At 36.6% G+C, this 27,948-nt stretch overlaps 1 protein-coding gene across 4 annotated transcripts in view; it reads left to right on the top strand.

Annotated features, from left to right (window-relative positions):
• Positions 1-27,948, top strand: part of NUBPL (nucleotide binding protein like) — a 75,617-nt gene that overhangs the window by 32,565 nt on the left and 15,104 nt on the right. For all 4 annotated transcript variants that reach the window (XM_031065599.1, XM_031065608.1, XM_031065604.1 and 1 more), the window contains 2 exons: positions 13,454-13,547; positions 23,789-23,874. In XM_031065599.1, coding sequence (XP_030921459.1) covers positions 13,454-13,547; positions 23,789-23,874 — 180 coding nt within the window. The remainder of the gene's footprint in view (positions 1-13,453; positions 13,548-23,788; positions 23,875-27,948) is intronic.

The raw sequence follows: 27,948 nt of genomic DNA, 5'->3' as shown, positions 1-27,948 counted from the left end.
GGGACACTGGAGACATGAAGTGAAGGCTGCCATGTTTTTAAGTGTTTTCTAAAGAGGAATACTGGTGGTATTTATTTATATGGAAAGTTTCAAAATATGGACTACAGGAGAAACCTAATACCACTCTTAATTTTTTTTTCTTTCACTGACAAAGGGATCTACTATTTTTTCTAGCTGCTATAGGTTAGATGCAAAAAGGGATGTTGGTATTGCTGCACTGAATATTGGAGTGCCTCAGTGGTTGGTGCCCTGCCTGCAGGAATGGAAATTTAAACCAAAGCCTGGCCTGGAGCTATTGCATACCTGGGGTGGTGGGAATACTTCACTTGTCATTCCCAGTGGTACTATTTGAGGGATTATTTTCCCCTCCTGGATTTATCTCCACACTCTTTGGCAGTATCTTAAGATAATAGGTGCAGATTTGGATTTTTAGGGTAGCAAGACCTTGTCATCCTTTAGATACGTTTCTTAAACAAATCGGCAGAAAATACCCCTTTTGCTGTGTTTCATCACTTACATGGTAAATGTCAGAGATGAAATTATTATAGTGTGGGCAAAAACTGTCTTATCAGTACAAAATTAGTGAGACAGTATTGGTGGATGGGAAGGAGTAATGAAATGGGAATTAGAATGGTACATATTGGGTCAGGAGGAAGACAATAACAATTTTATGGCTCTGATTTTTTTGTAGCTGTATTTTCAGCGAATTGAAAGGATGCCTAGAATAGTAATAGTGAATCAATGCTGAAAATTATTCTTATTGTGAATGTAAAGAGCAAATGAAGAAGGAGCACTGCTGTGAAGCCAGATGATTTTTTTTGTGTGGATTTTATTTTTAACACTTTGTGGTTTAGGAAGGGAACTCTATCAAGAGATGAGCATTGAAGGCATTTAACTTGTATTATGGTACTAAATTTTCAAGACAGGAAAAGAGTTAGATGGTGCAATGGGAAATTTTAGCAAAAGGGGTAAGAAGCATAAATAGCTCTTTGTTTTGCAAACTTTTGTAGTCTTTTCATGTTCTAGTACAAATGTAAGAGTCTATGCATATTTGTTTGTGTATCAACAGAAGATACGTAGCAGAAATGTATATGCTTAGTGCAGATCAATACAGTATTCCTCTTTCTATGTTTTGTGCTTTGGCAAATATCCATCCATCTTACGATACTTGCTAATTTCAAAACTGACATGTGTTTCACAATATTCATGTGTTTATCCAATTTATCTCCAAGTAATTGAGGCAGATAGTCTGTAGCAGATGTTTACAGTTTACATTTCATAGAACTAAACAAAGCTGCTGTATGTATATGCTTATATTATGAACAACAAATATTGTAGTTTTTTGCATCTTTGCAGTGCATAATTCTAAAATACAGTACTTACAGTGTCACTACAGTGGAAGATTTGCCAGCTTTTCCACGATTACAAAAATATTTATTGTCTTTATTTCTTCTGTTTTGAGATGCCTCAACCTAAGGTGGACGTGGAGATGGTTAGATCAGGCTAAAGTCTGTTACCTTATAGTTTTGGCAAAAGGAAAAAGTTAATCAAAGCAATAGGAGTAGTTGCATCTTTAGGGAGTTGGAAAACTTTTCTATTTTTATTTTTGTGATCTAGAGTATGAGAATGAAGAGATCTGGACATTTCATCCCTAAACAAAATCATTGGTATTATGTATTTGTTCTATTTAGAAAGGTCCTTTGCTATTGGAGGTACTTTGAAAAGAACAACATTCAGTAATAAATAGTGACTGAACTGCCAGTGCTAAAACTGCACTAGGATATGCCACTAAGACTGCATCTACAGCTGAAAGATGGTAAACAATAACTCCAAATGCTTCTGAGATTTTTCGTATGTCTTTAATAAGCCTTCCTTTAAATCAAGGAAGGTCAAGTTTCGTTCTCTTGTTTTATCACTGAAATTAAGGAAACTGTTCCAAGGGCAAGAGAAGATGACCCATTCATACCTTACAAAAAGTGTTTTAAAAATTCTTACACTCATTTTTTGTTATGTTTATTTTCCTGAGACTAAAGGACAAATAAACTAGTTTCTTCTCCTTCTGAACTGACCTAAATAAATGGAAATCTCTACACTAATTTCTATGCCATGGTTCAGCTGTGATGTTGATGTTTAGAAAAGCTTCCTACTGGAATTTGTATAATCATCACTAATTTGCTCATATGTTAATAATCACCTTGAAAGGTCCTGTCTGTCCAGACAGAACTGCCTTAACCAGTCCCAATCAATATGTACATACTTAAAGAAAATGATGGTACTTCTGGAGATCAGAAGCTGAACGTTGATGCAGAGATGTACTGTAGCCAGAAATGTGGGAGATGACAGAAAGCCCTTTCTTTCCACTCCTCTGTCCCCCAGTTAGAATACTTCTATTGTCACCCTTTGACTTGTGTGTTCCTGTGTGTTTTGGGGTGGGTGTGACTGAACGAATATGGGCTTGATTCTTTTTGTTTCCAGCTGAAGCTACAGAACCTGTTCTCTTGCCTTTCTTTTTTTAATGAAGCAGGATCCATACAACTCCCTGTTGCTTTATTGGCTTGCATTAGCAGCTGATATGAAAAAGGATTATAGTTGCTGAAAGGAATTGACAGTCATAGACAGAAGTGTTAAGAAAACCATAAAAACCCAAACACAGTAGCCAACATCTTACTGCTGAACTGGAAGCATTTGCAGTAAATGTACTTTAAATGTCTTTGAGGATTAAAAAAAAGGCAAAAAAAAAGCCTAACAGCAGAGTGAGAATGTATTTACAGCAAACATTTCTTGGCCTGGTTCCTCAGCTGTCATGGTTATGACTGTGCAGTTACTGCTGCTGTGGGAACAGGCTGGGAGAGTGTTTTCTTTGCTCTGCTTCCAGTAGTCTCATCTTTCACACATATTACGCAGGTATGCATGTGTCTGCTCTCCTTTGCATAAAACAAATGCAAAACATGCAACTGTTTTGCTGGGTTTGTTGACCAGACAGGAAGAAATGGCTGAGAGCTCATAATGTCTCAAAATGGCTGTGCTGGGGTTAGATTTTTTATTTTTTCCCTCAGGGTTTTAAAACAAAGTAGCATAAGGTTTCTCTGGAACAAAGTTTAGAACTTTGTGCCTAAACAAAGTGTTTGCTGAATAGGAATAGTGGTGGTAGAGGAGCAAAGGAAAGAGAAGCAACTGCTTGTTTTCTTTTCTAAGTAAAACTTCCATTATTTATGCAAACTTTTTTTAAAAAATAGGAGACGCCTAATGCTGCTCTTCTACTTTCTCTGTTCTTCTCCACTAATAAGAGGGTTTGTTCTTTGTTTCTAGCTGCATCTAGGTTAGATGCAAAGGGATGTGGGCGTGGCTGTGCTGTGCCTAAGAGGCTGGTGCCCTGCCTGCAGGAGTGAAAAGTTAAACCAAAGCTTATCCTGGAGTTGCTGCATACTTGGAGTGGTGAGAATACATCACTTATCATTCTCAGTGGTACTGAGGGATTACTTTGCCCACCTGGAGGTACCTTCAGACTCTTTGGCAGTGCCGTAGTAGAATAGGCGCTGTATCTTGGAGTGCTGAAGTTTAGAGCTTGGTGTGGAATAAGTGGAAATTGATGGTGTAAGTCAGTGGGAGTAGGTTTGCCAAGTGGAATGAAGCAGTGCTGAAGATGTTGAATGAGAGGACTGTAAGGAAAGGCCTGTGGGCTCACTTTCTGTCTCTGTCCTGGATTTCAGCACCTAAACGTAACCTTATTGGACAGCTGTGTGGAGTGAAGATTTAAAGCCAAAACTGAGCATCCTCTGTGCCACGATCCTTCTTTCAGGTGAACTTTACAGGCTTATTCTCTGTTCATAGTAACAGCCTTGGGAGTCTGGAGGTGAGACGTGCAAGTTTGGTTATGTTAGCAGTTTAGCATTTAGGGCTGTATTACCTGCTACCCTGGAGAATGCCCTGCAATCCCATGCAGCAGTCATAACCCTCTGCACTACAGCTAGAGATGCAAGATTCCTGAGGGCAGGACTAGGTGTGTGCAGGGGGAGCATGACCAGATCTGTGCAGGAGATTAATTTCAGCTGAAGCTTTAGCTTTCTTGGTGAATACCTTAGCTGCCAGCCTTATATAGGATCATGGTGGCTTCTGTGGCTTTTGCATTTTTGCTTACACAGTTTTATCCAGCTAAATACCACCTGTCTGGGAAATAAAAAGTGACATCTTCCCATTCATAGGTAGGTTCTCTCATATGACTAATTGTGATATTAAGCAGTTGCTATTATAACAGTAGAGTGACAGGCTTTGTGATTTTGTTTTTGGTTTGATTCTTCTATTTTTTAATGGCCACATGTGCTCAGCTTTGTGTTGGGTTCAGTGTTGCCAGTGGCAGATGCATTTAGAGATTGCCTGCTACATTGGGCTTGTAAGACTTTCTCCTTTCCCATGAATGTGTGTATAATTAATGGATCCCAAATTGGCTTCATGTTGAAATTTTATGCTCAATGGAGATTTTCTGTTTCCTTTCCTGAGCAGTCAGGATGTTTGGGAGAATGTGTAGGTGGAGCTTACCAAAGCTGCTTTTTGAGCATGTTTTTTTCACATTTTTCAGCCATTCTTTTTCATCTTTTTGATCAAAATAGAAGTGGAACCTCGCTACCTTGGAATATTGACTGAACTTTGACACATGTTTAGCATTACACGTTAATTTTACTTATTAAATAACTATGAGTGTAACTGTATAAGCAGATTTTTAAAATTATTATTGAATTAATATATGTTAAACTGATTGCACAGAGTTGTTTCTTCTATTTTTAATAATTCAGCTTGCATTCTGTCTGTTGGAAGCTGACAGATTGATCCTTCACTCAAACCATCCTCCCATATCTCTTTTGCTCCCGGAAAATAACTGCCGATATCCAAGAATAGCAGCAGGTTTTGTACCAGTATTCTTTGTAGAAAGTGATTATTTCTCACATCCCAAGTGATTGACACAAACGTAAAGTAATTGTGCTTAAGGTACCAGAGATTAGTGTCATGGGGCTTTTTTCCCCCTCCCCCTCCCTAACAAAGGAAAAACCGCTTTTCTGTACTATTCATGAAGCTGTAGAAGATGTTTCACTTCTTACTGTGTTTTGCTCCATCAATAGTGTCTTTTAAAATAAAGATTATGTTCTCCTAGCAGAATGCTGCCTTTGGAATTCAGGTCTTACTAGGCAAAGTAAGAGCTAAAGTGGACACCCATTTAAAATTCTTTTTTTGCTTTCTTTTTTTAGATTTTTTTATTCTGCATTAAATAAGAACTGGAGCTAAAGAAAAAGCTAGGAAGTGAATAAAAATAGGAAGACTTTCCATTGCTTGGCACTAATCTCTGGATGTCCCTGAGACTCATGGTATCAGCACCTGCAGCAAATGATTTTAATTAGGTTTGGAATACAAGTAACACTTTTATTGTTGCAGATTCATAACTGAAGACACTAGTGAATGCAAAATCATTGTTCTGTGTGCATAGCAATTGTTTTGCTAGTCTATAATTTCACACTTTAATAGATTATCTGTTGTCTAATTCATAGTAAATGCTCTTACTACTCCAGGAATATGACATTCAGCACATCTTTAAATTGTGGCTATGGTATGTGTGTGACTGCAAAATGTGTATGGTTTTAAAATTTGTTTTTGTTTTTACATCTTCTCTGTGTCATTAATGCCCATTCTGTGTTCTGCTATTTGTAAGGACAGTGTATATGCAGTTTTTCTTGCACCTTTCTGACCTAAAGGCAGTTTCTTTGACAGAGAACATACACCAACTTCAGAGTTACAGTCCCATGGTCATGAGTCTGCTCTGTTCACTCTCATACATACTCCTGCTTACATTCTTTTCTCACATTCTTCCATCTTCTTCAATCTTCCTGTAGAGTTGAAAGGTTCTATATTTTGTGCAGCCTTGTTGTTAATTCTTGCTGGAAGTATTGATTTTTGTGCTTTAACATAATTCAAGCAGACTCTCCAACACTGGCTCCATTTGCAAGGGATGACTTTTTTGAATTCAGTGACTGCTGAAGTTATACTTGTGAATTTAAGTACAAAAATTTTGGAGGAAAATTTTAATCCATATTTTGAAAAACAGGTTGTTTAAAAAAAAAAAGGAAAACAGCATTTTATTATTTAAAATTCATGTTTTAACTCAAGACTAGTTCACTTTAAAACCTGGTAACTTCTCACCAGGCAGAAAATTAAGTTCTATATTGAGATTTACTGTCTTTTGGCCTCTGTTCAGTGGTCTACATCTAATTGATTCTATTTTAGTTTTTATGTAGCACTATTTATGGTAATACTGGAGGGCTTTCTTCAGCAGCATTTTAATTACTTGAATAACACCTATCATGTTACTTTCTTCAGTAATCTTTTTTCAGAAGGCCTTAGACTGGCCTCTGTAGAAGTTCCCTTTTCTGTACAAGAAAAGCATTTTACATTGTAGTTGAGAAACATTTTTCTGACATTTTTAATCTAATGATTTTTAGTTTAAGTGTTGATTTAAAATCATTGTTTCAGTGATGGTCATTAAATGGTACCTACAGTAGTCTGTTGGTACCCCAGTAAGGAATTTATAATTTTTTTTCTTATGCCAGAAAATGAACTGAAACTTAAGAAGAAAATTCTATTTACTTCTCAAGCAACTTAAGGAAGTTAAATAACATATGAAGCAATTTAGGAACATTTCCTAAATTTATGCATTTCCATTGCATAGTTTAAGTATTCAGTCTTAAATTATATATCAGCTTTTAACATCATTACAGAAGTATAGGCTGAAATACATATGGGGAGTGGGCTTATTAAGCTTCTCCCTTTTGATATTTGTTGCCAATACTTAAAATATTTCCTTCTGTTGTTGTTTTAGGGAAAATCTGATTCAGACACCTTATATAAATTTTATGAGCTTAAGTTAGGTCCTGATAATACTGCCTTAAAAATGTGTTACTTGGCTTTGGGTTTGATAGCTAAACAATGATTTTACCTTTGTGTATTAGTAAGGAGAACTCAAAGAGAATTTGTGGTTTAGATGATGTTTTTAACATAGCTGTATCAACCTGGTGATTAGTTCAATTAGAAGATGTGATGCTAGCCCAGTTTCTTCTGATTTGTTGACTTTTACCTAACTTTTGTGCTTAGTTTTATTGCAAAAAGATGTAGGAATAGACACTTGCTTATTCTGTATTTCTTTTCCTGTTGTCATTATTCAACAGCTGAGCCACAGGCAATTCTGTATTGTAGAACTTGGGGGAAAAACCCCATGTTGTGTTTCTGAAGAAAAGTTTCTGCAAATTATGTATTGTTCAAGGGTAGAGAGAGCAACAGACCAGTGATCAATCTCAAAACTGCGTAATACAAGTTTGCTTTCCAAACTGTCATCTTTTAGAGAGCACACTCTGGGAAATGGGAATCACAGCTCACAAAAGCTCTTTGTAGTAACAGCTTGGACCTGGAGGAAGAGCCTTTTATATGTGGTAGGGCTGAGACAGTCTTCATCAGAATTATTCCTTGTCAGTCACCCTCAGATTATCCCCAGGCTCTTGTGGGCTTTCCGGACTGCCCCACAGCTGGGTTCCATCTTCCCTTCAAGTTGATATACTGTTGACTGGACTTCCAGAAGAAAGTTGGTGTTTAGTGCCTTCCTGTCTCCTGGAACACCACACAGAGAATAACCTCTTTATTGTTGCTTTCTGGCAGGTGTTTTGTATTGTTGTTTATACAAATGAAGGTGACAGAAAACTTCAGGTTACTGTGTTTGCCTTCAACTCATAACATTATTAAAAGCCAACAGAGAGGAAGAGGAGCAGGCCAGTTTCTGTTCTGGTTGTAGAATTGAACAACACTCAGGCATTCTTGCTAGATACTTACTTCTAAAAGTTACTCTTAACCTATATAGAGAAAGACTAGGAGAATTTCCTTTTCCTTGTGGATGTCTTTGTAGCAAACTGTTCTTACGGTTCACCTCAGTTTCTCTCTGAACTTGGCACAGCAGACTGCTCATAAATACCTTAGAGGGAATTTGAACTGTTGCAGTGCATCTGTTTTTCATGGTGTCACATTGCAAGGCTTTGAGATTGGTTGAGCATCAGAGGACAAGTCAAAGGGGCAGTTGTGTTTGTTCAGAAAGTGTCGAGTTGTGTTAAGCACAGTGGCATATCCTGTTGTGATACTACCAAAGAGAAAGCTTCCGTAGGGGCTAAAAATCTTCTGGATTATGTCTGGGGAATGTCTCCTTTCTTTATCAAGTACTTCAGAAAGTACATTAAAAAATTAGATTAAAATGCCATGTTTCATTATGCTGTTCCTAGATTATCTGTTTGCTTACACTGTGAAACTATTTACTTGTTCCTAATGTTTGTGTGTGTCTAAGTGGCATTCTGTAAGTAATTTTTCAAGGAATTATTTTATAATATTATCATGTTACCATATTAATTTCAAGGAATTGTTTTATGTTAAAATACATGGTTTTTATTTTAAATGCATGTTTTATCTTAACACAAGTACATGTGAATAGGTATATAAATCTTCATGTAGGAACACAATTTCTCACCTTTACTTTGTTCAACTGTTTGCCTGTATTAAATCATTAACATACACACAAAGTAGTTAGGAAAGGAGGATGGATCTGGCAGGAATAGAACTTAAGCTGCCTGCAGTGTAGCTCTTGCTCTTTTTCTGATGCTGGTGTTCAGTTTGGCTGGCTGCTGCCAAGTCTGCACCTGCATAACGCTTGATTGTAACTCTGCATGTATTCCTCTTAATAAGAACAAATAAATAATATCTTCTCTTATTTACCAAACAACCAAACATGAGGATTACTTCAAAGTCATAAGTAGCAATCCCTCTTCTGTTCTAATGCTTTATCATTTCTGCCTCATGCACAGAGGATGCTCGGGCTTCGTTCCTCAGCAGAAATGTCATCTATATCTCTGTGCTCTACCTTGGGTTTAACTTGCTATTTAGAACTCCTACTCAAAATGCATATCTGGTATTTTGATTATGGATTGTCACATAAACAGAATGATTGATTAAAGTAATTTACATAGAAGCATTCCTGGGGTTTCTGAGCAAGGGAAAATACACAGAAGCACGTGGCACTTAATTACTTTGCTTAACAATAAATGTCAAGTCAAACCTTTTTAAAAAAAGATGAATGCTGTGCTTAAGGAAAACGCAATTACATTTCTATGCTCTGAAATGTTTTACACACTGTATACATTAGAGGGGCAAAGACATTAACACCTCTGTACATGCAAAGGTGCTGACAGATTTCAGATGCTACAAGGCAGGCTTTTGTAGCCCTGTCTGCCTATTGCTTGCAAAGGGAACTCATCTACTGTAATGTGCTGTTAATCTGAGCTCATTTTCCTGTGTGAAACCGCATTTGCATACACACACACTTCTTGGAACTCATTGAGAGCATGAGGACAGTGGTCCCAAATTGGTAAATTTTTACATCTCAACAGGATTTGCATTCAAAGTAGTGTTTTATAGCACAGCCCAATTATTTGTTCCATTTCAATAATGTTGAATTAATGGCAAAAGTAGATTTCAAAAAGCCACTCCTGCTTTTATGTTCCAGTTCTAAATTAAAAATGTCTTTCCCCCCTTTCTTTCTACTATGCTGCAGTTTAGTAACATACCCATAATTTCTTCTTCCGTTAAATAAAGTGTACACTTCTATAACAAATTGTCCAAATTACATTCAATAATGTGTTTAATAAAAAGATTTTCATACTGCTGTATTCCTGTGGGAGGGTAATGGAGGAGCAACTGAATGACATCCCGTCCTTGCAGAATAGAAGCAAATAAGAGGAAGTCCACAGTGAGAAATGGAGCTACATGCAGCATTCCCTAGATCAGTTCTTTCCAGAAGTTTTGGCTATGTAATTTTGGTGCAGTTCTCCCTTCTTGCCCTGAATTACAAATGAAAAAGAGGAAAATGAAACTTTGAGGATAATTACTTGAATGCATTCAAAATAAAGAACATGGTTAGTTTTGATTAGAAATGGTTTTCCAATCTAGTTTGCCACCTGATTTTCACCAGTTCAGCAACACCAGCAGTGGCATGGCTCAGAGAGGTTTGTGGAGGGTAGTGCTCTTATATATTTAGTACTTAGGGACCTTGGCATCTTTACTATGGCTTTTTCTGAACTTGTGTGACAAAATCCTGTCTGCCACCTACTCTGCTCAGTGGGAAGATGTCCTCTCCACTTCTGCTGGAATGGTGTAACTTCTCCATTTTTCTGTGATAAAATTTGTAAGCAATAAAACAGACAACACTTAATTTGATAGGCAGCTCATTTATTTTTCTTTTCAATCCATGAATTTGAAGAAAATATCTGAAATAAGATGTTTACACTGCTATAAGTTAAATAAAGCGTTATAATTTAATTACACTATGTGTTAACAGGGTATTTTTCTTGTTGCCTAGCAATGAGATTTACCATGAGATTCACCATGTGCTTAAGACTCCTTTATTAATTTCAGTTTTCAAAGGTTTATAACTTTATTAAAAATCATTATTTGTAGGACAATCCAGAAGGTGCACATTGGCTGTTTTGGGGTTGCTTACTAAGAAAGTTTGAGGCAGAAAGCTCTGGTGCCCTCTGAATTCTGTACCTTTTCTCCCCTACTACAGTATGGGGTAAATTCTGAAAGTAACTTCTTGAGCAAAACTTTGTGTGTCCCCACAAATCTGAATGTCTAGGAAAGGCTTTGAGCTGTTGGTGTTTGCTGTCACCTCCAGTAGTGTTGCACAACTGTAATGCTTGGTACCTTGGGCAATCACACGGAACTTGATGAAGGAGACTAGTGCTTGAAGAGGTTGGAGGAGGAACAAAACATTTGGAAATGCTGACAAAAAAAGCTCTAGGTCAAGCCCAGAAAGCCACTTTTTTATACAGGAGGAGCTGGCTTAAATTTAGGGCCTGCAAGTATATGCAAAACCAGACAGCTTTTATTTAGCTTGAGGAGAATGCATTTTCCTTTCCAGTTACCTCTGATAAGGGTGGGATTTGGATTGTTTTGTATGACTTCATGAGGCAGTGCTGTACCTAAAAGGACTTGAATGTGAGCTCCTGGAGAAAATGGCTGAAAACTACTAAATATCCAATTTTTTTTTCCAAGAATATACCCAAGAACCAAGTATTTTTGGCAGACAAAGTGATTAGAAACTGTGTTAGAATGATAGTGGTGCTGTGCCACTCATAAGTGTGTTTCCAGACTGCATCTTGCTGCAAGGCAGAAAGCAAAAAACCAGTTTAATGATTCTATTTTGTAGAAGCGTTTAAGGAAAGAGAATATGATTACTGGAATTTTATTATATATTGTATAAGTATATATGGACTTAACAAAAGATGCCAGAATCAAGCTTCATGAAGATGGTAGGGAGGAGGAGGTGTTTTGAATTAATCCATTAATGCTTTTTAAAAACTAAAACTGCTTATACCTACCTAGCATTTCAAAATGGTTCTGATTATTATGAAAGATCCAGATTTTGCATATTGAGATTTTTGCATGTTACTTACAGGAGATCTGTGTATTTAGTTGCAAATCTTCAAGGAATGTGATTTTGTTCATTTTGTAAACTACTACATCTATATAATTTCAAATTGTTGCCTTTATAATGGTTGATTTTTAATTAAGAAACATAGAAATTTGAAATTCATACCTTCATGTGAGCAAAGTAGTTTTTACTGGACAAGGAGGCATTAATCGACACCAGCATTTATCTGGTGAATAACTAAGCAAGATTAGTTAAGAAGACCAGAGTGGAAACCAGACTCTTTTTTCAGATAAAATGGCTTCTCTACCCATAATTGTTTCAGTATGTATATTTTTGCACATATATGTAGTTTTTCTTTGGAGATATGTAGTCTCAATATGATTGTGAATGGTAATTGATTTTAGTCTGCTAGATGTATGTCATTTTTTTTGACAAAATGTAGATACTATAAATGACATAGATCAGTATCAAATGTGAAAAAATGCAGCATTTGCTGCGGTTAACAGAAGTGGCATTTCCTGTTTAGCTAGACTGGCTTAGGCATGGTTTAGTGTTCCTGCAGCCTTTGTATAGAAAATGAGAAAAGGGAGTTGTGCCTGAGAGTCCCTAATGTAGACACCTAAAGTCAGAATTTTCAGCTAAGCTTTTCCATTCCTGTTCTCTCATAAATGCTCTGAAATCTTCCTTCTTCCTTAGTCTGCCTTGAAAAATTCCATTTCTCCCTGGAGTGCTTAGTGAGTTAGTGATCTGGATTTCATGTAGGATGTGCTTCCCTAGAAGATCATCATCCATACAAGAACTGAATGAAAATGAATGAGCATTGCCCTGACAATTCCATGCAATAGCTTGGGGTCTAGTATTCCATGCAATAACTTGGGGACTGGTGAAGTGTTGATTATTTTTTGCTGTTAAAATGATACTTGAGGGAATGTGTAAAATACAATGCTCTAGTTTGGCATTTTCCTGTTTTAAAGCAGCTCATACAGTTGTATCTTGCATATGTTTTATGATTCAGAAACATACCATATAATTCCATTATATCTGTTGGGAAATGTTTAGATAAAGTATAGAGAGCTCCATTATATATACTACTATATATATACTATATTTATATTATATGCTCCATTATATAGAGTAGGCCTAGGATAATTTTTGTTCTCTTTAAGAGAATGTTTATCTTGGTGCACTATGCTCTAGGGAGATTTTTTTGGCTCTCCTGGAAAATCTGTCCTAGTAAAAAAATGTAAGTAATCACAGCATTCTCATAATGGAGTCTAATATCTTTAATGGATGCTCTCATTTGATGTCTAGCAACCATTAAACTTTTTTAATTTTGGAATGTTAAGAATGTTGTCACTCTGTATAATTATAGCTGGTGATTTTAATTTAACAAATCTGGGATGTTCTGTTTCTTTATTTTTCTTTTCTCCCAACACTTCTTTTTCCTAGGGGAAAAAATCCAGTACTGATAGCTCTAAGTTCACAACAACAAAACAGAAAAAAAAGGCTAACTATGTATGTAGTAAATAAACTACATAGTTTCAAGAAGTGATAAGAAGGAAGGAAAGTAGTCTTATATTAATGGAAATAACTTCTAAGTGATATTTGTTGCATAAACACCCTTAGCTTTAGCCTGAATTTTACCTAACATTTGCTTCTAACCTATGATTAAGCAGCTTAAAGTAAACATCTTAAGTTGTTGCTATTTTTTTAAAAATAATTAAATAATGATTATGTCAATGAAGTTCATTATAAAGTTGCACTCATAGTTTTGAGTGATCAGCAAAGATTGTCTCAGGAAAATAAGGTCTTGATCCTGTGCTGAAAGTGTGACTAAGAGGGCATCTCAGTATTATTCTTTTAGAGGTCCTTGGTTCACTTGTTTACATTACAAGAGGCAAAAATAAAAACATGTAAATCTCCGCATATGTTTATTTTGTTGTCTTCTAGGTTGACTGGGGTCAGCTGGACTATTTAGTGATTGACATGCCACCTGGGACTGGAGATGTACAACTGTCAGTATCACAGAATATTCCAATTGCAGGTATGTATATTACTTGACTGCTTCAGAGATTTGTAGTTCATTAGGTTCAATAGCTTTAGAAAAAATCTTATTTTAAAAATAAAACCAGTCAAAAATTACTTTTATTTTTCTTTCCAGCGTGCTGAGAAAATATTTTATCAGTTGTGTGGTGTTGGAAACATTATCAGTGATTTTTAACATGTTAGCATTACAGTTGTGTTGGTTTCTTTTAGGCTAAGTTTTGAAAAGACGGAGAAGTCAGCTGTAACTCTTGAAGGAAAGACAGTCTTGCCAAAACCTGCTGAGTTTTGTACTAGAAAATTTCCTTCTCTGTACCTACTATGTAGTAAAGAGAATAAAATAAAAGAGTGATTAATACCCATTTTCTTAGATACAGTACCTAGTAGGTTGCATGTGTCAATAGCAAAGCAGGAAAGCCTTTAACTCCCAGGGTTTTAAGCAATGAGGTGAAACATGACTGTGGCACAGAGGTTTTTGCTGAGGTAGAATTTAATTGAATAATGTACATAAGGGCAGTAAAATTATGCAGTTAAAGAGTTGTGGTTTTATTAGGGGCTTTTTAAAGTACAGTGGCTGTTGATAATTTCTGTTTACTACAGTACACCTAAGTGTCCTGATTTAACATAGAAATGGTCATTAGACTCTTGATTTTCAAGGGATTGTTGTGCCCTTTCCCCACAGAACTCTGCCCTGCTTTCAGGAATGTGCACTGGGTCCTCTGGGACAGAGAGGTGATGGAAATGACTTTAATCGTGTATGTCTTCTAAATTTTGCTAATGTCTGATTTTTGTTTGAATTCTGAAATGGCTTCACTTTGTTCCTACAGTTGTTCAGTTCAGCTTATTTTCTCATCAATCCTAGCTTCATAAAATTAGGAGTGATAGCATCACTTTACATTTCCCATTAGTTGGTTTTGTTGACTGTGCTGAAGTTGACTCTTGCAGTTTAAAAAAACAATGCAGTCTGCTTTTGATGAAGACAAACACAGCAGACAAGGAGTGATAAGATATGTAATTCCTGTGTTCTTACTGGCTTGATGAATTTGTGATTTAGGAAGAGTTTTCTCTCCTGTTTTTTGTGGCTATTTTTCACCCTCACTGGAAGGATGTGTTTTTGTGTATTACAGCTTGAATAACTTCTTCTTTATTCTTCTTTCTTATTTTGCTCGTTACTTGCTTTCTGTCTCTTCTTTCAAAGAATCCATCATATTGTTTAGCAGGCTTTTATTTTCTTCAGCTTGGTTCCTTTCAAAGGTGTGGGAGAGACTGTTACAGATCTTGATGATCATATCTTTGGAGCAGTGTGCAGAATTGTGTTGGTTTTGCAATTCGTATTTTCTAAGCACTCTGTCTTTTACTTTGGTACAGAAAGTATTTGGTGGTGTGCAACTCTGTTTCCTTTCTGGTTTTCTTATTCTTTATCCTTTGAAGATGCCTTGAACAGTCATGGTGTTAGTGGAAAAATTTCTCTGTTTTTCCTCAGAGACAACACATGTATCTTAGTTTAGTAAATTTAAAGTGCATTATCTAATTTGCATGAAAGTTGTTCTTTGATTTGCATTCATGCATATGTGAGATACTGTATTTGCATTACGATTCTTTCATTATTAATCTGTGGCTTCCTCGGGATAGACAGTGTAGAATATTTTAATTTTGCCTCTAAATAAATTTACAAAACCTGCACACATATATTATTGCCAGCCACTTATAGAATTTTCTGTGAGTGAGAGAAAGAGCCCTGGTGAAGGTGTTTTGTTTGTGGCAGGTTTGCCCAGATGGGGCATGAAAAGCTGTAGCTTTGCAACATCTGAGCATAAGAGAGACACTGCTAGGATATGTGAAATGATATTGGGTTTTAATTTTACAGGACTGGTTTCTTTTCCTGCATCACAGGTCCCATAGCTTTCTTGAGTCAAAAGGAGACTGGGGGAATACTTAACAGGTGTAATACTTAACAGTACAACAAGATATGTTTTATAATTCCAGTAGTCAGTCTCTTAAAGAGACTGTCAGCCTCAGGCAACCTTGACTGAGGCAGCAGTTTTGTGTGGGTGCTTTTCCTTTGAAAGAAGGTGGAAAAGGAAACTACTGTGACTTTTGGTTTTATTAGTCTTAGTCACTTTACAAGGAAACACATCTTATTTAGTGTATTATGCTTTAATCATCTGTAACTTTGCTCATGTTGCAGTCATTCTTCAACAAACTCGTAGATGAGGAATGTTATAATAGCTTGAAAATGTGGTACCCATTTCTGCATAAGCACCACTGCTTTCTTCAGATGCAAGTTTGCTTTCCAAATAGAAATCCAGGGTCAGTCTGGAGAAAATGGCTTTGTTCTTGTCCATTGTTATTTAATCTGTATTGAGTTCTGCTTCCTTACTTCTTTATTTTTTTGTTCCATCTTTTGCATGAACAAAACTTTCAGAAATGGGTTCTTTAGCATGTATTGAGCATGCATGCTTGGCAAAATTAGAAACATCCTTACATGTTTTCCAGCTTTTTGAACATTTCAGAAACAGAGGATTTAGTTGATGTTATGATGTTTACTGTCGAGACATAGTGTGAACTAATGATATTATGAAAGATAAGGCTTGTTATTCCTTTGCTTTACCTAGTTGCTAAATTGAGAAATCTAACTCAGTGGATTTATTTGATCATTTAGCTAAAGGAGGCATAAATGTAATAAATATTATTGAAGATGGATAATTAGCCTCTATAAAGACTGGGAGAGCAGTTTATTATTCTCTCCCTTCAGAGTGGGAGGGCTGTGTGGGAATCAGTGGGAACATATCTGTTCAAGAGGCAGTCTCAGAGCCCTGCACAAGCACTTGTGCCTCGTGGAGAAGCTGCATTGTGGGGGCTGACCATTAAATTAGGCTGTCTGCTGCCCTCTCCTTGTTAACGTTTAAGTGAAGTCAGTGTTAGTGAAGTGTGACAGCTTGACAGCTCTAGAGACTGATCCTGTCTCAGCTGGCAGAACCAGCTCCAGGTCAATGCTGGAATTGTTCCATTTGCTAAAGGTTTGTCATATCACCCTTTTCTAAGGGTATTGAGGTACCATAGTAGTGAAAACCATTAGAAGTATACATCTGCCCAGTGGAAGCTGACTGAGACTAACAAATAATTTCACATCTTACTGAGCAATCTTTTAATAATTACAGTAATGAGTATTCAACTGGCTGTAAAGGAGACAGAAAAGTAAAAGGCTTTAGGTTTTATTTCAGTGCTCTTAATTTTCCCACCTTCTGAAAATAACTTTTTCCCCATACAAAGCATATATTATAATCATTGTAATAATAACCTCTGAAAAGGTTGTTAATAGGAATCAGAAAGACAATTAGTTAAGATAAGCAAAGGAAAAAACAATGTGAATACTATTTTGTTTCTCAAGTTCTATAAAAGCAGAAGCATTGTCATTGCTAATCATACAGGAAATTACTTTTGTCACCTCTCATATTTAAAATCAACATTACACAGAGTTTGTACCATTTTTTAACTGCCTTATCCTAGAAATAGTGTAATTTTTCTGAATGTTTGCATCTTTCAGCATTATGTATGTCTTAATTATCTCCTGAATGCCTTTATCAGGTAGTGCCGAAATATTTATTAAAGGAAGTTTTATTACTTCAGATATGAATTTTCAAAGAACTGTAATTAATAGGATTTCTTTTGGCAGGTTATTGATAGATTATTTTAAATAAAACCAAAAAGCATATTTTTATCTCTACTGGTTAAACATTAAAAATCCTATTTCTATTCAGTGTACATTGAATAGAAGAAAGTAAAAGGATGCCACCAACTTGAAGACATTTGGCACTTTTAACTTCTTTGTCATGTGACACACCATACTTGCAAACCAAATTATTTACTCATATTTGTGGCAGCGTCACACAGACCAGGGTGTAGTCTTGTGCACAACTATTTTATAGCAGTGTGTGGGACTGAACAGAACCAGATCTTGGCTCAATATATAATAACATATAAGAACAGGGAGTTGCAGGTGATGAGTAGACTGTCTTTTCACAAATGAACATTAAAAAAAATAAATGGAGAATTTAAAATCAGCTTTAAAAATACTGTGATGTTTTATAAAACTGTGCATGATTTAGCATGGAAAAGAATTGTGACTTGTATAACAGTGACTTTTGAAGTTATGTGAAATTGAAAGCTCTGAGTAGGCATGGTGCTGTTCTCTTGTCTTTTCTAAAGAGAAATGATCAAAAAAAGCCCAGTGCTGCTGTATAAATTGTGAGTAGCATACAGTTTAAGAAGTGTATCTGCATTCTGTCATTGCTCTTTGGGTGTTTGTTTACCCCTTGTTGCACGTCTCTTACTTTGATGCACAGCACGATGTGAGGCATCTGATCTTTCCTTTTGCTTTAACAGTAATATACAATGTTTTCCTCCGTTTCTGAGCTTGCTTTCTTCTTCTGTGGTGAAGGTACATAATTAGTTTCTGCAGTAAATTTTGGAAGCTGTTTTATGGGAGCCTCTTGGATAATAGTAAATTTTACTTGATCTAATTCTGAATGGCAAATATTTTTAATATCAGATTTTGATGTAGGTTTACTCTTCATTTCATGCTGTATTTTGATGTTTTAGATTGCTGTAGGAAAAGAAAGGCAAGTGGGTTTAGGATAGATTGAGAAACAGAAAAAAACCCTGAGTTGCACCAGTGGGGATTTTCAAATAGTTCTTTGTATTTATCCAAATACAGTTTGCATGTTGAAATAGTCTGCTTCTGTTGTCAAAATAAATGTAATTGACAAATGCAAATTATTGTCAGGGTTATCTTAGCTTTGGACACTCCTGGTGCTTCATTATGAACTGTCAGACTCAGTAGACTCTGTAAACTTAATTTAGAGGCCAAAATATAGTATGAGTTTACACATTAAACCTCACACTCTTCCAATATAAATTTAAATTTCGTTCTTGGCTCATGGAGTTTGATTTAACACACATTGCCTGTTGAAGCTGAATTGATAGTGTATTCAGTACAAGTTCTTTAAATTTTATTGTTTCTGAAGAATAGTTTCCAGGTATTCAGGAAAAAAATTGTGAAGAATAGAGGCTTTGCAAACTGAGCTTTCTGAGGTCTGGCAACAGTGGACTAAGTGTATGCTAAGTACTAGATCAACTGCAATTGCCTTGTTAGTTTTTAGACCAATTATTCTGAATGGGAAGAGTGAACTAGCCTAGTGTTCAGCTGACAATTGCTAAAGATGAGAGAAATCCATACGAATAATTGTACTGTATTTTTTCCTCTAGCTATTTCTTCTGAAAAACTAAATGTTCAAATCTGCTCTTTACCATCCCCACCTCCAGGGAATAAAAAGTAAACAACAGAATAGTTTGGGGAGCTGATTTTGTTGTCATTTGTTGTCATTTTTCTACAATAAAATCGCTCTTTTACCCAGTTCTCCTCTTTGGATTGGGACCTCTTATTTAAAGAAAAAAATCATATTCATTTATCAGGAGACTATTTGGACTTTGCTCTTGCTTAGTACAATTCTCATAATAATCTAGACATGATTGGCAAATGCCCTTGAAAGCAGGAGGTGGAATGGAGTTGACCAGAAAAATGCTAATTCAGATAGCCAAGAAAGAGCGCAAAGTGGCAGTGTCTTATGAGGAATTAGCTTTTTGTTTTAGGCCTGTGATGCAGCCAGGATCTAGCCTTTGGGACAGTTCTGAGCTATATTACGAGGTTGAAGTGAGCATCCTGTAATGCAAAATCACACTTGTAGCTCTTTTAAGTTGCTGTTCGTAATAAGATGCCGCACGTAAAAGCTGAGGGAACGTCTTTATAAGGTTTATCCTAGAGGATGAACCATTTCCTAATGTTAGTTTATCTCTAATTGTTGCCAGTTGAAATTACAGCAAAGACAGAAGTCTTTGTTCTTGTAAGATTTTTTCCTGCATCTTCAAGTGCAAAGATGCATCTGTAATTGCAGGCAAATTTTATCTTTGAAGGGACAAATTTAACAGAAGGTCAGAGGGGCTCTGAAGAGATCCACGGTAGAGAAGAGTCAGGTTAACCAGGCTATTTATGACTGGAAGACATAATCTAAAAGTTTGAATTTAATGCCCTGGAAAAGGTAGCAAAAACTGCAAAGAAGTGCATGAGTGGTGTGGTCAGATCAGGCCATCTACAGCTTTACTGAGGCATGAATGTGGTTCCTTGCTAAGAGTGTTCAGTGGCTGTCAGTCAGCAGATACGATTATTCTGTGTCTTTATCCTCCAGAACTCTGTCAGGCTCTCTGGTCGGTTATACTTCACAGCTTTTGAGGTGGCACTGTTTGCTAAGAGGCTGATATAAGACATGGTCTAATAGTTGCGTGTGGTGGGATCCTTGATCTTGGATGAGAGACACGTAGCCTCATTCTGAAATCTATCTTTGAAGACACTGGAGGGGAAAAAAATATATTGGGGGCATCCTTTTCCTCCTAAGGTAGACCTTCTACACTGCTGCTGATGAGCTGCTTTTTAGAGCTCCGTGTTTTTTGCTTGGGTACAAATTGACTATAGCTAAGGTTTGGTGACATTTCACCTTATGCTTTGGATAGGTGATATTTTCTATACCCAGAAATTATAGGCTGTTTGAGTGCTTGTAATTTGCTGAGCACCAGTCCACCAGAAGGGCACCAATGTGCTGTGTAGGCACATCTTTTACTGAGGATTAAGGACCTGGGGTTGAATCAGAATGGCAAACATCAGTGTTACAGGGTATTGTTAGTTCTGTGTCTAATGTGTCTCAAGGATTAAAAGTACAGTTAACATAGTTTTTACTAATACAGTCTCCTCTGGAGTTCTGAGTCCAATTCTGGATCCCTCAGTACAGAAGAGTCATGGAGCTCCTGTAGGTAGACCAGCAAAGGGCAAAGAGTAGGAGATGGCAGCATACCACTTCTAAAGAATCAGGGGCTGTTTAGCCTGGAGAAAATTGAGAGAACTGAGAAAACTGAGAAACTATATCAATGTATATAGATATCTGAAGGGAGAGTGTCAAGGATCTGGGCTCTTCTTGCTGGTACTGAGTAGTAGGAAGAGAGACAGTGGGCAGAAACTGATGTACAGGAAATTCCACCTGAACTTAAGTAGGAACTTCTTTAATGTGCAGGTGATTAAACCCTGGAACAGGCTGCCCAGAGAGCTTGTGGAGCCTCCATCACAGGAAGTACTCAAAAGTCATCTGGACAGAATCCTTAGTAACATACTCTAAAGGACCCTGCTTGAGCAGGGAGATTGGACTGGGTGATCTGCAGTGATGCCTTCCAGCCTGACCCATTCACAGGTTCTGTGTGATTTGGTGAACATGCATCAGCTTTTTGTCAAAGGTAATACATCAAAATTAAAAAAAAAATGGAACACATGAGTAAATAGGTAAGTCAGTTAAACATAAATGTGCTCTACTTAGATATCCTTAGTATGCTCAAGGCACAGAAATTATTTTTCTGCACACAACTGCAAACACAGAATTTTTAGTATGTTCCAGTGTGCATTGTGATTGGTATTACAGTTTCTGCAGCTTCTCCATTCAATTTGTCAGCCTCAGTTTGTCTCATTCAGACACATTTGTAAACATTGCACGTATTGCTTCAAGAGACATACTGTGTGCATGAATTCCATCATATTTTGTTACTTTATTGATCAAAATAACTCTTTACTGCTTGATATTCCTGTTAACTGTGTAGAGCCAAGATAGCAAGGAAAGTGTAGGCTGCGTCATTTCTTGCTTATCTTTTGAATAATTTTCTGAATTAAACATATGCAAACCTATTCAGGGAGGGGAGCACTGTGAAAAGTCTCATTTGCCATATTTGGTTGCTAGTAAAGGAAATAATGCTGCAAATAATTTGAATTCTTGAACTTCAGGTTGGGTTTGTTGGACTAGCAGATGTACCAAAGAAAGACAGAAGACACTTGTTTTATGGGGTGTTGGTGTAAGTCAGTACAAGCTGGCTGGGAATAAATTTTGCCTGTAACTAGCTCAGAGTAAGAAGGAAAATAGGAGAGAACAACTATTACACCCTCAACAGCAGCTTCTTGAGCATGTCAGCTTTCTTTCTATGGGAGAAGCCATGGAAATTGTCCCCAAGCATAATTTTAATTCATGCATTTCAGGAGCCAGAGGTTTTTTGTACAGACAGTTGGTGCTTGTGGCGGCCCAAACTGTGCCATTGGGTTGTTTTGCCATTTTTCATTTTTTTCCCTTTGGATGAGAATTTGTTAGTAAAATATATCTCTCTGTTAAGCTGCTTGCGGTTCTAGTGGGTGTTTTTGTTGTGCATAGTCTGTCCTTCATGCCATGCCAATTATTAGATTCTTAGAACAATTAATAATGAACCAGCAAATGTCGACTCCAGTCTCCTTGAGTGCATATTAGGTTCTGTGAAGATCCAGGGAATGCTGAGCCAGCATCTTCAGAGAAGACTGTGAATAAAAGTGTGTATACACACAAGACACATATTTCTAATTTTGCTTGGAAAGAAAGCAGTAATGAGTATTTTTTTCAAGTATTGAAAGATTTGTGATAAATATGCAAAAATCTCAAGGACACTGAGTCTCAGTTATTTACTTGTGGCCTGTGCTTTTAGGGAAAGGTGCATTCATTTTGTGGAATTGACCCTACATTTCAGTGCTGCTTGTAAAGTAACCCTGTGTTCGCGAAATGAGGAGCTAAGGTGATTTCAGTGTAACTGAAAAGCTTGCACATTATTCTTTGTGATGCCATTGGACACAGGCTGGTTTGGGACTATCAGCAAATTATTTGGATGCCAGAGTTTGAGCAAATAGGGAAATTGCATTTGCTTGATACATGACATGTGCCATTCAGTTTTTGGACTTGTGTATAATACTGTGTAAGGCAGAGATTGGCAGCTTTTCAGGAGTGGGGTGCCAGATTGTATTTTTCTTTCACAAATTAGAGGTTAAGAATGCTGGCTGAAAACATTCAAACACGCTGTCAGGCGGTGTTTGGAAACGGCTGGCTGTCAGCAGGCAGGATCCCACCCGGCAGCAGGAGGATGCTGTAGGGGCAGGGCTCCTGTCCCAGTGCTGCCAGAGCCACGAGTGCTCTCACAGTGCCAGGGCTTCTGGTGCTCTGGTCCCTGGCTGCAATGCCAGGATTGCATATCTCTGGAAATCTACCCACCTCTTCCTTTGCCATGTACACAGAGGATTGGGAGCTGCAGGCCCAGTAGGAAGCTGTTCCAACCATCTTGAATTCTCTGTTGTAATTGCTGTTAGTGTGAAGTTTGACATAAATTTCTTGCACATGGTTGGCATAACGTGACACTACAGAAATCTTGTATTAGAGACTTCTGACACCAGATGGTCAATGTGAAACCAAAGCTAATCAATTAACCAGTAATGCTCCCTTGTACATTACATTTTTATAAAATAGGGTTAAGCGTGAACAGTTTTTTGTTGCAAGTTTTGAGGAAATAACATTTGAAACCCCATAGCAATTGGAAAAAGATGCTCTTTGTGAAGTCATGTAGAATATTCTGATGTGTGTGTTGGTTTTTCATGCTGTATTAATCAAGAAGTAATAACAGTATGGGATAGTAACCTGTAGGCTTACTTTACTTTAGAATGTAACTTAGACAAGGGGCTCTGGCTGTTTTGTGTGCTTAATAACTCTCAGGAGTACTAATTATCAGGTAACCTGGAGCCACGTTTGAACAGTGAGCAACACTTTATTCAAACCTAGTGCAAGTGTGCATCAGTTAGCCTCTTCCTTTGTGGTATCACTTATACAAATGCACTGGTGTCTGGTGTGACATGGTTCAAGAAAGTGTAGCAGGTCTGGAAAACAACAGTCTGATTACAAGCACCTGCCTCCCGGTTTTAGAACAAGGCTTATTGTTAAATTAAAAACTTAAAATATAATTATGGCATGGGATTGTTACTGTTTAGATATTCCCAGAGTATCACCTCTGCAATCTGTTAGCATGTGGATGGTTGTATGATACTAGATAATTTTTCTCATTTAGAAAGTATAAATGGTTTCTACATGGAAAAAGTTATGATGAAAGTATCTAAAATACTATCACTTCATATCATATCTCAGTTATTTTGATCATTGTGAAATAAAAAACCTGGCATAATTTTCTTCCTTAAAAGCATATAACTGTGTGACTACTATGAATTTAGTAGCATGTACTAAATATTTAAAATATTTAGCAGAATAATTAATAAAATACATTTTAATGGGATTTCATGTTTTATTTTCCCAGGAGCTGTGATTGTCTCCACTCCACAAGACGTGGCTTTATTGGATGCACGCAAAGGAGCTGAAATGTTCAGAAAAGTCCATGTACCTGTGAGTCTCTACATGAAAAATACCAGTAGATTTTTCTTTTTCCAAAATGTAAAAAAAATAATTCCATATGCAGCAGTAGGTGACCATTCAGAAATCACTTGAATTTAATAAATTCTTGTTAAAAGGCGTAGATTCCCTCTTATATCTGTGTCAGGAACTTGGTTATACAGAAAGGGGAGAATTTTCTTAGGCTGAAGCCATAATAATAGATGATTTGTTTAAATCTGTTTGTTTAATCATATGGAATAGATCAGATTGCTGAACAGAATATCTTAGAAAGTAATGCATGCCTCTCAGTTATACTATGTGTCCTCATTACATGTCCTCTTCAGCACTGTCTCTGTTGGGGCTTCAAATTTCACGCAATGTAGAAAAATAATTTATTGATTTTTTTTTAAGAAGCAAACTCAAATTTTGGTGGAAATATGCTTCTATCTAGTTGCTTGGCCATTTGAAGGGCTCTGTAACTATTGTGACAAGTAGAAGGCTGTCCCATCATTGTTTTTCATGAGGTTTATAGCTTATATCTTAGCTTACTTGTTTGAGAAATGAGAAATCTAAGAATATCCCCAATTAGGAGAAAATATTAAACAGGCTAACATCCTTGACTTGATATTTTCTCTGGGTACTACAAGTTGCTAAGTAACTGAATGTAGTACTCTAGAATATATTTATGTAGAGATTCATTTTTAAATGGGCAGTTGATGAAAGAATATGGTTTGAAATGCTTCCTGATCATAAGCTGTAAGGAAAAAAAGATGTTTTCTTGTTTACCTGTGTGAAGGTCACTTCTACTCTTTCTTAAGAAAGGAAGTTTTTTTCATAGTTCGTGCTTTCCTAATTAAAAAAATGCAACAGCAAGTTGAAGTGAATGCTTTTCCCTTTTTTAATTTACAGGATGGCTTAACAAAAGAAATACTTTGATGAATTCCTTATTACTAACTATTATTTAAGCATATTCGCGTCAAAATGGAAGCATTGTAACATTTATAATTTGCTGCCAGAAGGAAAACAAGAGGAATAACATACAGAACATTTTGTTTTGATTTTGTTTGGGTTTGCTGAAACGATGTAAAATGGTTTTTTTTCAATTTAAATTGTGTTCAAGTTAGTGCGTCACTGAATTTTCCTTTTGTTATAATGAGAAATTACCAAGATTTCTTTCTAAAACTGTTTGGTTCAATGTCCTTTGGAGAGAATGGCATCCAAGAAAATCGTGTGTTCTAGGATGGGCTTGGCTAATACTGATTTGACTAGTGGAAGATAAGATATTAAGTATGATCTGTTTTGGTTCATTGGAATTATCAGATGATGTCAAATCAAGTGAGAAGTCACAATAAAACTGTTACACCACATGTTGTGTTTGAATGCGCTTGAACCAGTTATCGGGCCTTACCTTTTTCATCACCCTGCTTCATTTTATTCTGCCCTGTATGTACATGTATCAAAATATGTATAAAAATTGGTTGAGTTTTAGGCAGTTTCTGCCGATGTACTACATTTCTAAATGTCAACAAAATATAAGGATCTAAAGAAAGTGAAGTGATGTAATTTTTCATGGACAACTTCAGACCTGAGGTTTATGTCAAAGATCTGGAATCTGAAGGTCTGTGCTAAAATTACATATCCTGATTACATAATTAACTGATCTTCAATCTTTCATGTCTTTGCAAGTGCTTGCAAAGAGCTGACTTTTCAAAGAAGCAGAGAGGCTATAGGTTGCTGAACTCTGAGTATGCTTTCCTGTATTTAATGAACTGTGGTCTCTCCCATGTACATACAGGCCTATATATATATATTCCACCTTCCCCTCACACCCTCTCTTATTAGTTATTGAAGGCTCAGATGACATGTGTAGTATTACCACAGTAAAGTCACAGTTTTTCATGTTGTTTATTGAAATTGAAGTAGAATGACTGAAGGAACTGATGGAAATCTGGCAAGGAGAGTCAACATTAAAACCAGGTTTACTGGCCAAATGAATATTTTCACTCTTAGGACATAATTGCTAAAAGGGGTGCAAATTCCTTCTCCACTGTACATCACTGCACATCTCTTGTGCAGTGGAGCACACCTACACTTACAGTGGAGAAGGAATTTGCAAAGTGTTGCTGACTCCTATCACAAGTTTCAAGATTCTTGTCTGTTATGCGAATTTGGCCAGTTTTCTTGCCTTCCCGAGGGTGACTCAAAGTGAATAATTTTGAGCATTTAGGAGAAAAACTGCATATTTCCACTTGCTGAGGCTGAGTTCAGTTCATTATGTTTATCTTATCAATCATATCCCTGAAAGAAAAGATAGGGTTTTAGTTAAGTCTGCAATTTTTCTTGAAGTTTCCTTGAATTGGAAGGTTATGGATTTTGCAGGTTTCAAAAAAACTGCTTAGATAAACTCAGCTATGTATTTCCTTCTGAGCTGTACTAAAATGGCTTATTTGGCTATATTCTTACTGGTGTTTCTGAAGCATCCAGAGTAACCAGCCACAATTATGGCTTCACGTTGGGAGCAGATATTAGAGACAGAAATTGCTCATTACAGGGTGAAAGGTAGGAAGACAGAAATATTGTGCATGTTCACTTGAAGCACTTCAATGCAATGTGGCTGACTGACACAGGAGGTTGATGGCAGAGGAACTGTAACCCTGGTCACTTCAGTCCCCATCAGACTGCAGTCAGACCTCAGCACCAGCTATCTGTCCTTAAGCACAGTGAATGACTGCAGTGGGTTTCTCAGGAATTGTCTCATAATGTAAATACAGAGAACTTTCATTTCATCACTGTATTTTCTTTAACTTAGAAGGTCCTGTATTTGGCTTTAAGCGTGATTTATTGTGTAACCAAAAGGTTTGCTGAGCACAAGAAGTATGTAAACATTCAGAAACTGTGTGCAGATAACTCCTGATGAAAGGGTTTTTCATTTCCTGTTATTTCTTGCCAGATGCCTCTTCACCATTTAAAATAACGATTAGTCTAAATGGAACGCAGCTCCGTGCTGCTGCCATAGGTTAGTTTGTGTATTGTGGTTCATGAAAGTTTTCATGTCATTGCTGAGCCAAATTTGCCAAGCTCAAGAAGAACTAGAATAGAATTCACCCACACTTACGAAATAGTTTGTGTAGACAGTAACAGCTGCTTTGGAGCTATTACAAGTCTATTATTTGAGCAGGAAAATGAAGGTTATTACTGACTTCATTAGCCAGACCTATTACTTTGTAGATTTAAAAGCTCTGAAGGTCATAAGGAGCTCCCTTCTGTAAATATATGTGCAGAAAAATGCGTGGTAAAAATACACTTCAGCAGTAAAGTTGTCTTTTTGGAAATATTCCTTATTATACTTAGTATTTTTAAGTGGCATCTTCATATTCCAGATGGATAAATTATATATTATTAAATATGCACTATTTATTGGCTGACAAACAGGACCAACACAGAAAAATTAAAATTATTGTGTAATGCTGAAATGTCATTTCCTTTTAGTAAGTTTCGTTTAAATGGAAATAAAAAAAGACAGTGTTTAAGGCCTCTAAAACTGGTCTAGCATGAATGAACAAAACAGCTGTAATAATGCTTAACTAGTCACAAAACAATAGTAGACTACATAAGATTTTCTTTGATGATAAATTTGCTGAATCATAAATGTTGTATGAGTGCTTTGAAGAGAACAGAAAGTTCAAACCCCAAGATACCTGAAAATGAATTAGAGTGTAAATTTCAAATTACTTCTTTTTTCCCCATGTACTTTCAAAAATGGCCTTCATATATCCTGGTGAAAATAATATTTTTCTTTTGTCAAAAATACATCTTCCAGTGTTCTTCAGTTACTAACAGAGTAAAAAACTCCATGACTTGACTTCAGGGGAGAGCAGGATGAATGCCTGCTTAGAGGTCATCTGTAGAAGGCTGTGGCTGTACAGCTCCCTTTTTACTGTCCCTGCACTTTATACCCTTGGATATGCAGTATTTAATGTCTCTACTAATGTAAGAACTGGATGATAAAATTACCTGTAATAATGTGCCAGTAAATAGAATCTTGTTCCACTTGCTTCTCTGACAGTCCCTGGGAAAGCGGAGAAA

This window comes from Geospiza fortis, unplaced genomic scaffold (assembly GCF_000277835.1).
Source record: "Geospiza fortis unplaced genomic scaffold, GeoFor_1.0 scaffold54, whole genome shotgun sequence".
In the NCBI taxonomy this organism is placed as follows: Eukaryota; Metazoa; Chordata; class Aves; order Passeriformes; family Thraupidae; genus Geospiza; species Geospiza fortis.
Note: the sequence above shows the minus strand (reverse complement) of the source record. Positions and strands in the feature narration are given on the sequence as shown.